The sequence below is a fragment of the Ambystoma mexicanum genome, chromosome 1p, assembly GCF_040938575.1.
Source record: "Ambystoma mexicanum isolate Mex_15411 chromosome 1p, UKY_AmexF1_1, whole genome shotgun sequence".
Lineage (NCBI taxonomy): Eukaryota > Metazoa > Chordata > Amphibia > Caudata > Ambystomatidae > Ambystoma > Ambystoma mexicanum.
Genome location: NC_090921.1, coordinates 1,215,199,574 through 1,215,210,572, shown reverse-complemented (window position 1 = coordinate 1,215,210,572; position 10,999 = coordinate 1,215,199,574). Strand labels below are relative to the sequence as shown.

Here is a 10,999-nt window from a genome sequence, read left to right as displayed (position 1 = left end):
TTCCACATAGTGAGTGCAAAATATCCTGCCAGGCCAATTCCCAATACACAACCTGTGACACGCCTTGTCCCATTACCTGTCACAATTACAGTACCCCACCTGAAATATGTGCATCACCATGTGTGATTGGATGTGCTTGTGATTATGGATATGTTTTGGAAAATGCAACTTCACAAAACTGCATTTCTCCAAGTGAATGCAAAAAGCCCTGCCTGGACAATCCACAATATAAGAGGTGTGGCACTGCTTGCCCCTCACCTGTTAGAGCTATGATAATCCTCCTCCAGCATGCAGAAGGGTTTGGGTGCATGGATGCTTCTGTAATGAAGGGTATGTGCTTGAAATTACAACTTCCACACACTGCATTCCACAGAGTGAATGCAAAAATCCTGCCAAACCGATGCCCAATACGCAAACTGTGGCACCGCCTGTCCCATTACCTGTGATAATTACAGTAACCCACCTAAAATATGTACATTGCAATGTGTGATAGGATGTGCTTGTAAAGATGGGTATGTTTTGGAAAATGCAACTTCACAAAACTGCATTTCTCCAAGTGAATGCAAAAAGCCCTGCCTGGGCAATGCACAATATAAAACAAGTGGCACTGCCTGCCCCCTCACCTGTGAGAACTATGGTAAACCTTTAGGATGTACAGATCAGTGTGTACCCGGATGCTTCTGCAATGAAGGGTATGTGCTTTAGAATAAAGTTTGCAAACGCTCCATTCCAAAGACTGATTGTAGAAAAATATGCAAGGTGAATGCTCACTATACGCAGTGTGACACTGCCTGTCCCCTTACCTGCAATAATTATGCCAACCATCCGCAGGTATGCACAAAGCAGTGCGAGGTTGGTTGTGTCTGTGATGATGGGTATGTCTTGGAAAATGAAAGCTCTGATCTCTGTGTGCATCTGAGGGCCTGCAAATCACCTTGCCAAGGCAATGTTCACTATGAGACATGTGGAACTGCTTGTCCGGAAAATTGTGCCGATGTCACAAAGCCAACCCGGCGCCCATGCACACTGCAGTGCAAGCGAGGCTGTTTCTGCAATGAAGGTTACGTCTTGGAAAATGCTGCAGCCAGGGTCTGTGTGAATGAGAGCATCTGTAAAGCATGTGAGGAGCACAGCCACTTTAGCACCTGCGCATCTGCCTGCCCCCTCAACTGCCAAAACTACAAGAACCCACCTAAAATATGCACGCTCATCTGTCCTAGTGGATGCGTTTGTGAGGAAGGCTATATGTTCAAGTCTGGAGAATCTGGTCCTTGTGTACGTTCAAGTGAGTGTTCAGAGCCCAAACCAACCCATGAACCTCCACAAAAGGGACACACACCAACGGACACATGTTTTAACTGAATAACATCAATGGGTTTTAAACTCTGTGATGTGTCCTCAAAGAAACCTCTTGGATGCTCCCACTAGTACAAGCGAAGTAGGATCTCAGGGTCGCTGATGCGATTCGTATGAGACGTCATTGATGATTGGTCTCTTGGGTTTGTTGACGGCTTTACTTCACTCTTCATTCTGACCTTGCTTGAGATTTGCTGCAAAAATCTATACGCTGCCTTACTTTAGGGCAGATGTGTGCTCTGCTAATTGAAAATATGATTATTTACTATCCAACCAGAACAGTCTTTCAACGCCTACTTGTTTGCCTCCTACACACAGCACCGATATCCGAGGAGATTTGTTTACTGTGCCATCCATGCAAACGGAGGATAGCACAGGGGCAACGCGCTGGTCCACGCAGAGCAATGGAGGTTCGAATCCCGGATCCATGTTTTGTTATAAAAATCGATTAAATTAATAAATACATAAATAAGCAATGCACCTAACAAATAGCTAATGCCCCTTTCAAAAATGCTCACATAGAGTGGTAGCACAGATTTACCTGCTGATGTGAAATTGTGCATGACACAAGATATGGGGCAACGAGTCATAGCTTCCAAATCCTGTTAATCAATTCTACCTAAATCTGTTAAGTTTATTGGGTATTTGCTCTGTCCACATAACTCACAGTAAAACATAGTCTCATGATGTAGCTGATGACATCACTATTTGTTTCTTTAATTATGGTTTTATGGACACTTTCTTTCAGCCTCAGGTTCACTGATGAACATCACTAATTCTTAACGGATCCACACTTTTATTGGATGATTGAAATATCCTGTAGCTGCCAGGGCACACTATGTCGCACATCATGTATATCTGTGTGAAGTGGGAGGGCTCAAGTGGAGCTTGGCCGTGCAGGCATATCGAAGCGCCATAAACTTGTCTGACAGAAAGAAACTGGCCGTCAGCTAGTCATCAAGCTTCAGCCATCGATCCACCCACGTGCTGGCTGACATTTCACGTCATAGGACTTAAACGGTCAAGCACCTGAAATTGCTGCTCTGCAGCTGCATCTGTTTTCCCTTGCTCGAGCGTTGCGGTTTGGGACACCAAAGTTGCTAAACCACCGCCTGCTTTCTGGCTTCAGCTGGGCCTAAAATGAGGCAGGGCAGACAAGTCACAGGGAAAGGTGCTTCAAGAGCATCCCATTCCGGTGAGCTTCCTTCGGAGCATCACGGACGCGCTCCGGATTGAGCACATCACTCGCCCTCAAAACAGGAGCTTTTCCCTTGAATGCCAGGCAGTGCCAGACATCTAGTTTCTGTTGTAGGTTCCTCTCTTAATCCTTGCTGGAAAGTTCCACTTCCCTCAATTATATATTCAGTGATTGATTCACAAAGGTCTAAAATGACATAATGTCAATTAGACTTTGATTAACACTGCTCTGTTTCTGTATGTGATTGAGAAATAAAATTGCATTTTAAAAACCTTAGCTATGTACAAATGGTTATTCATGGTCCTGTCTTAGCATCACAGCTTAAGTAGAATTGCATGCTGAAACTTCCGTTGGTGGCTGAAACCTGTTGTAACTAACACACACTTGGCCTACTCCTTCAGAAACTGTTCAATCTACTGGGTAGCTTCATAGTTTTTCGGCTTACACCACGGGGGAGTTACCTGCCCTGAAAATGAAAATGATTGCAGATCTGCTGTTGAAGTAGATACATCTAAGATCCAGACTGTGAATCCATTCTTATTTCTCATTGTGATTCTTATCTAGGTTTTTCTTCTCCCTTTTGATATTTTGATATTCTCTCTCTTGATGAATTTCCTGATGAACAGTAGAATTGTATGGTCAGATATGTATTTTATGACTTGTGATTAATGATTTATTGTTTGTCTACTTGTTAATTATTATTAATTATATATATAGATATTTGTATCTCACACATTTGTGGAGCTTGTGATTATGTATTGCATTTCATATGTTTAAGTTTGTGTAAAGTTCAAATGTTGAACTAAATCACAATAAACGTATTATTATTATTATATCAGAAGTGGCAATAATCTACTCCTTTGCTCCCTACCCAAAAGAGCTACCCATTCCACTCACATCCTTAACCGATCACCCTATTACACATACATTGGTATGTTGGCCTCCCTTACCAGCCACAAGCCACGTGGTGTCAGCTTAAATGTGACTGCTGTCCTATGAGATGCCATGTGTGTAATGGCTGTGACTCTTCAGCACAGCTGCACTCCCGAGATCCATGCACAGAGCTCTCAGAACACCCAGGGATCTTGAGTGCAGTCAAGCACCCTCATACCTCCCTTAGGCTGCCTGCAATTTAATAATCAGCCATGTCTCTGCAGTGAGGCTCCTGTGTGTTGCAATGATATTGTTATCTTCTCTTTACCTTCCTATCAAGGAGTTCACATTGGATATCCAGGTCCTACATGGACTGAACGCTGTAAAACATGCACAAGGGAACACTGCGCTTCTTGAAAGTCTCTGTCTTATTGCTTAAAAAAGGAACCAGTGAACACTACAAGAAATGCCCAGGAAATGTCAACTTTTCACCTTAAAGCAGTCTTTACTATCGCTGAAACTGCAGCCCTATGTCGAAACCAGAATACTTCAAGGACCTTCCGTTTGAATCTTCCCTGTGCATGCAAAATACCCAGACTGTTTTGAATGCCCTAATTAGGTCTAAAATTACATAATGTCAATTAGACTCTGATTAACACTTGTATATGATTGAGAAATAAAATTGCATTTTAAAAACCTTAGCTATGTACAAGTGGTTATTCATGGTCCTGTATTAGCATCAGCTTAATTAGAATTGCATGTTGAAACTTCCCTCGGTGGCTGAAATCTGGGACTGCACAGTGGTAAGGCAAAGCAATTGCTTGATCTCCCAACGTCCCCCCTCACCCCTCCCCCCACACACTGACTGGCTACATTCCCCTCGTCGCCTGAATCCACCAGCCGTGGACAAGGCAGAGAAAACATGCGGGGCACATTTCATCTTACAATTGTGCTAGACCTGTACAGTTCATGAATGCAAAGTCATAGTCCTTCAAATCACTCTCTTTCTAATTTGGTAATTACATGCTAAGCTGTGGGGACTAGGGGGTATGTGCACATCGGGCATTGTCTATCTTATCAGAAATCAGAATTCTGATCAATAAATTCCATCCATCGTTTTTGATGTAATGCTGTCACTGCCGCATTGCTCACCACACAACTATCCAGGCAATGCCTTCTAGTAAGAGGGGAGCCAATAGCACTCACATTTGAAGCAATGATAAAAATGTATTGGATTGGATTTATGTATTGCATTCATTGATAATGTTTGGAAATCCTCAAGAACACATTGGAAATGCAAGTCTTGAAAAGATGTTAGAACATCCATCAAACATGATGTGACTCTAGCAGAATGAACGTGTATTTCTTTAGCCAGTACCATGCACTTTGCTCCTGTTATGGCGTCTGGGCGCACACACCCCAACTCCTCAATGGAAACCTGGCATGAGTAAAGAGTGAGGCAATAAGCTGTTCTAAGCAGCTTCAGGTCTCAGGTGGGCATTGTTTGATGATAAATGAATGTAACTAAATAAACTGCAATTGATCATGTGCCTTTTTAAGCTCTAGTACAGGTGAACTGTGCTCAGTGATGGGGCCTTTGACACTATACATTGTAAAACAAGCATGCACGCCTATAGTTTCTACAGGATGTAAACAATCCTAAACACGTATGTGCTAAAGATAATCAAATGTGGATTGGTGGACTGCTATGGAGAGCTCTAGCTCCTTGGTGGCACACACGGCACCGGCTTTGGTGTACATCAGATACCTTGTGATGGCGAGAACAACTCCTGAAGACATTGCTTCTTACATGTCTGTGTCTGCTGCATTCTGCAAATTATTTCTACACATGTCTCCATCCACTGAGATCCCTATACCACGCTCCTCTGCCCTTGTAGCACAGGTGCTGCCTTTGTCAACATACTAATTCATGCAACAACTTACATTCTGCCCTAGTCAAAAATGTAATCCTCTGCTTTGTCAAAAATGAGGAAAGTAGAACATTCAAAAGCAGAATGACAGGTTGTCCCGCCTTCCGTTTTTATTGCTTCTACCCAGATGAGGCACACCCTCACCTGATGCCACTGGCAATGGTAGCGTTTTCTTCAAGCATAGGCGTGGTAACTGTACCAAGAGATTCAGACGCGGCTCGTCCAACCTTCTGTAACACTGCTCTCCAATGCAGTGTTACAATGGATCCAGGTCATGCTAATGGCTCTAGGCAGCACAGCTATTAGAGTGGGACAAAGGATCTTGCAAGCAAGAGACACACAGTACATCATGGCTGTGCGGTGGCACAAGACATTCTGGCCCTGATGACTGGAGAAAATATGCCCCTGTTACCGTCAAACTGCATGCGGGGTACAATGATGGTTGCACCTGGCACAAGACATTCTGAGCATGTGAATTGTAAGACGACAAATTGGGCATGGACATGTAAGGAATCATGGACATAGTAGGACAGGGCATTATTGGAATTATTGGGCAATGGGTGATGGCTATTCTAGTGTCCTACTGCATAAACACATGATAGTAGAAGCATCCTTGCAACATAGTGCAACTAGGCATTCTAGACATGCTAATGCCACAAGAAATCCTAGGCATGATACAAGGAATCAGGGTCTTGCTGATGCCACAAGGAATCCTGGAAACGATAACGTAAGGGCTGATAGGCACGACTGGTGTGCTCTTACACTTGGGCACAACCACTAGGGGGGTTAAGGGTTTCCTGACCCCATCAAAATATGGCACTTTACCACTTTCTCCCCAGATATTCCACCCAACCTTTCACCCTTGCTGTGGGCTCTCACTCTCCCACAGTAATTGTCTTGTGCTTGCACAAGCAACCCAGTCAGAAGCTGTGACTGGACTGTGTTTAGGGACAGCAACTTTTTAAGCAGGACAGCTCAAGCCTCACACACATGTAAGTGGTATAGTTGGAGGTCCCCTGCATGCAATTTCCACTTTTAATAAAATTAATCTGACTGATTGAAATGTTATTATATTGTTTGTGCATATGTTTTTATTTACAGATTGTGGGCCTCATTACGAGGTGAGCAGTAAGGGGTTAACGGCGCAGGAAAAGGTGCCGGAGCAGTTAACCCATTACCGCCCTATTACGAGGTTCGCTCGCGGTACCCGCTCTGGACGCCTGGTTTTACCAGACGCCCTTAGCGGGTCCCGCGAGCGGCCCAGCATGCTAACAACAGCCTGTCATTAACAGGCCCATGGTTAGCATGCTCTCCATTCCCTTTGAGCCCTATGAGGGCTCAAATGGGAATGGGGATGGTCCGGGTTGGGGTTCCCTGAATGGGGAAATACCAGGCCCTCCAAGGTCGGAATGGCCCGGTATTTCCCCATTCAGGGAACCCAGACCCGAGTTTGGAGGCAGCCATGCTCTTATTAAGGGCATGGCTGCCTCCAAACTCGTAATGAGGCCCACTGTGATGTATTTGTAATATGCAGACTGGATACAAATATGGCAACCTGAGACCATGCTTAGTGACCGAAAATGCATGCATGATGTATTCTTTGTGCAATGCACCCCTCTTTTATGCAACCACCAGACTATCGAGGCAATGCCACTTTCTAGAGCCGCCGCTCATTGTAACATCTACTCACGTGTTCATGTGCTACCATACAAAACCATTTGTAAATTGTATGTCTTTTCAAACACTTTTTCTCAAATTGTGCTGTAAATTGCAGTCACTATTTAATCACATTATTATTATTTTTCTGGCGGGGAACACCCTTCACCTCCTTACGACTCCCGCTGTACGCTTTCTCTCTTACACTAATTCATGGGAAATGTCAATGCCCCTCCTCTAAAAATATTCACCTGGTAGCACTGACCTTGAATCATTTACAATGCCAGTGTCCCCTCAGGATCTGCCTGCCCCGCACAACTGCAGTTGGCACCAAATGCCCACTCAGTCGCTGCATATACATAATAATTGTACGGAGCGTGCACAGTGGTGGCTGGTATGTTTGAGAATCAGGGCCTAAGTTTTACACGCTCTTGTTTCTACACTAGGCGAAAGATGTAAGGTTTGGTTAAAAAACGTCCCCCAATGACCGTGGCACCGACGCCCTACAAGATGCCAGAATGCCAGAAAGGGGTCTACATTTTTAACTGGCAGCTGGGGCCCAAAGGGTGTGAAGTCAGAGAGGACACTTCGGGACATGCATGCATGTTTAACCTTATAAATGCCGGTGTATGGCGAGAGCTCCAGACAACCAGATAATAAAAACACTCCTCTAGGCAAAAAAGGCTTGCTGCGCCGCTTTGCAAGGAAAACAAGATTTATTTTGGATACAAAAAGGAAAAAGGTGTCAGAAGGTCCTGTAGAACCAAACTGACACAGAGCTCTCTGTTAGTTAAAAGCAAGTATGAGGTTTTTAAGGAAAGAAATCATCACTCATGATGTAAACAATATACAGTGTTATTCCACCACCCTCATTGGTTACCGCCTATATAGATACTACCAGTCCCCTATAGTGCCTTGACCAATTGGCCACATCCTTATCCACCCCTGCCCTCTAACATATTCCCCTATTCCGTCACCTCTGTTCCCAGCTACTGGATTGGTGAGTTACCTGGGATGTTATCTGACCCATCGGCCTAGTCATGTGGTGTGAACCTGCTCATTAGCATGCGCTCAGCGGACAGCTCCGAGGTCAAATTGGCCTTTTGATTTAATAATTATAATAGTTCTTTTTTAATGCGCTTAATACAAGAGATTGGTTTCTAAGCGCACGATCGGGATTCAAAACTGTTTTGCGCTGCATTGTCTTGCTTCCAAGAAAAACGTATTGCCCCTGAGCTATCCCGCCTCACCAAATAGTGCACTCCTCTTGATACCAGGCACAAAGGCGCCCCAGCCATTCCTCACCAGCTCTGGACTAGATTTGTCAGCATCACTCTTGCTTCTCGTATCACAAATCATGGGATGTTCTGGTCCTCACTTCACCCTTATCACCACACTAATCGGCCCAATTTGTATGGAGTTATGTGCTCAATTTTCCAGCCATCTGGCAGTTCAAATAGGACAGCTATTGTTCCAGGGACGCTAGTGCCCTAAACCTAAACTGAGCATGTTGGCCGCTCGAGACCACTAATCTGGCTCCCATGGATTTGTCCTTCGGCAAGGGCGTAGCCCTACCTTTGCTCGCCCATTCACATTCCACTCTTGTTCCACAGGCATACAGCTTGATACAATTAAACAATGCCCCTATTCTCAACTTCACTCCTGGGACTTGGGGAAATTAAACATTATTTGAGCTCTACATTATAGCATACTGCTAAACCTCCTACATGCAATACTAAATGCTAAGCCTCACTTCCAATATGGCGATGCTTCAGTATTCCTTGCACCCTGGCCCTATGTCTACATCATTATCGTTATACATTATATTTCACTACAGTTACACAACATCACCTGTGCCCTATAACGGGGCCTACCTAAGCCTCTATAACTACTTTGAAAATACGTTTGTTGCTCCCAACTCTGCTCCCCACCCCTCTGCACTTGTGCACCTTCACTTTCTTGTGTGCTAATTGTTTTTTCTTAGCTTGCATCGTTTGCCCATTTATGGGAGCTGCATGTGCATACCAACATTCCCCCTTTAGTTAATCCACTATTAATTAACCTAGCAGCTTCCCTTCTTCTATAAACATCATTTTTGGGCACCCAAACCCTGCACACATGATGTAAACCTCCCCCATTTTGGGCATATTTTTCACGTGAGGTAAAGAGAATGGCTGTCCCCTGCTAAGTAAGCCCGGTGCTTCACATAATTTTCCAGATCTGGTGGGGGCAAAGTTAATATCGCTAGGGGATCTATGGAATGTTAAGTTATCACCATACGTGGTCTGTCTGGATTGTCTGTTTGTGTATACTGGTGTTTTGTGAAAGGAGGAGCTGCACCTGCCCTTATCGATACCATCATCATGGCACTGTTCAGGAGGGTCTTGGTGCAACACTAAAGGCTGTCTGGCATGTGCAGAAAATTAGCAGCAGGAACACTACGATAGGAACCAATTCCTTCACCACTATTCCTAGCCAGGTTGGGGCCCAGGAGAACATGTTGAACCCATCATCAGGTCCTGCTTCTGTCTCCATTCCGGTCTTCAACTTTGTAGGGCCCCTATTATGTGAGACAAGGAACTAATGTCTACATCAGAACCTGATCTGTATGATTTGCCAGCTGGATCCTTTCCCACGGCACTATCTGCAACCATTTGGCGTTGGATGCAGCCTGGATACCTGGTATCAAAAGGGAGGCAAATAACATTTCTGTCTTTGTATAGTATTTGGCTGGGATGACCTTCAACAGTGTGGAAGATTCTTCGTTAAGGTATTAGACTGTTTCCTGTGGCTTTTTCTTATTGAGTGTGTCTTTCACCTTAAATGCAGGAGTTTCGGATGGATCTGGCCCTGGCATATTTATTAGACAGGTGTGCATCAGGAACCACTAAGACAAATGAATGCAGGGTAGTTAGTGAACAAGTGTCTCTCCATGATGGTGGAAGATCCATGTAGGCTTGCTGGCCAAAAACCCAGAATATGTCCAAAAGAGCAGCTGTTCCTTTGCTAAGATCAGGGATGAATAATGTCTTTTTGTACTTGCTGTGAGTTCCCACGGGAACACTGCCAGTTCCTCGGAAGCAAAATGCATATTCTGCTACTGTCAGTATCTTCACTGGAATCTCTTTTTCTTCGATCTGTGTTAGCTTTGACACGTAGGTGACCCGTATGTCAACACTTTTCTTTGTCACGTTCCATATTACTTCGTTTTTAAACCTACCAAACCCTTACTACTTCTACCTCCCATTTGTTGGCAATGAACAGCACTCCTTCCATCTTTAGCAATGGGTGTGTCTTGCACTATGGGTCATTCGCCTTATTTGCACATTCTCCATCATCTCTGTCCATCAGTACAACTTGTACTTTATGCCCTTGGAATATGCTTTGACCCAACACAGTGCCAAATATACTAAACACTGGGCTACCAGGGGTGGCATTTCCTGGGGGTATTAACAGCTTGGGTGCCCCTGACGCATGGGGGATGAGGGAGCAAATATAACTGCTTCCATTTGACCTCTCCTTCCCCACTGAGCATGTGTGACAGTAGCATAGATTCCTGAATTCTGCATGCTGCAAGTCGGCCACTGTATCAAACACCAACCTTTTGTATTGGTCATATCCTCTATCTTTTTCAGCCCCCTACCTAATGCATTGTTTTCTGGACCAAGTATTGTTGTCCATTTTTCTAGTTCTTTTCATATGGACACATCATTTTGGAAACTATCACTTTGTGCACACCCTCTGCATCCCCAAACTTTATATGTCCCCACCATATAACCTGACCCAACAAAACCTAAATGTATGTACAATATGTACAATATTACACAACACTTATGGGGTGAAACCTGCAGGGGACGAGAAAAACAAGACAACCATGAAGTGATCATAGTATTATTCATGCACTTTAACAGTAGAACTAATTTGTTATTAAATTCAATGAACACACTCCTGAAGGAAGAACACATTCTCTGCTTAAAAATGCTTT

General features: G+C 44.2%; 1 protein-coding gene across 1 annotated transcript; it reads left to right on the top strand.

Annotated features, from left to right (window-relative positions):
* Positions 1-378: 378 nt before the first annotated feature.
* On the top strand, positions 379-1,421 carry LOC138536748 (epidermal growth factor-like protein). The gene is made up of 2 exons (XM_069641404.1): positions 379-666; positions 832-1,421. Exons 1-2 carry the CDS (start codon positions 379-381, stop codon positions 1,360-1,362), a joined length of 819 nt encoding a protein of 272 aa, XP_069497505.1. The 3' UTR covers positions 1,363-1,421.
* The last annotated feature ends 9,578 nt before the right edge of the window (positions 1,422-10,999 follow it).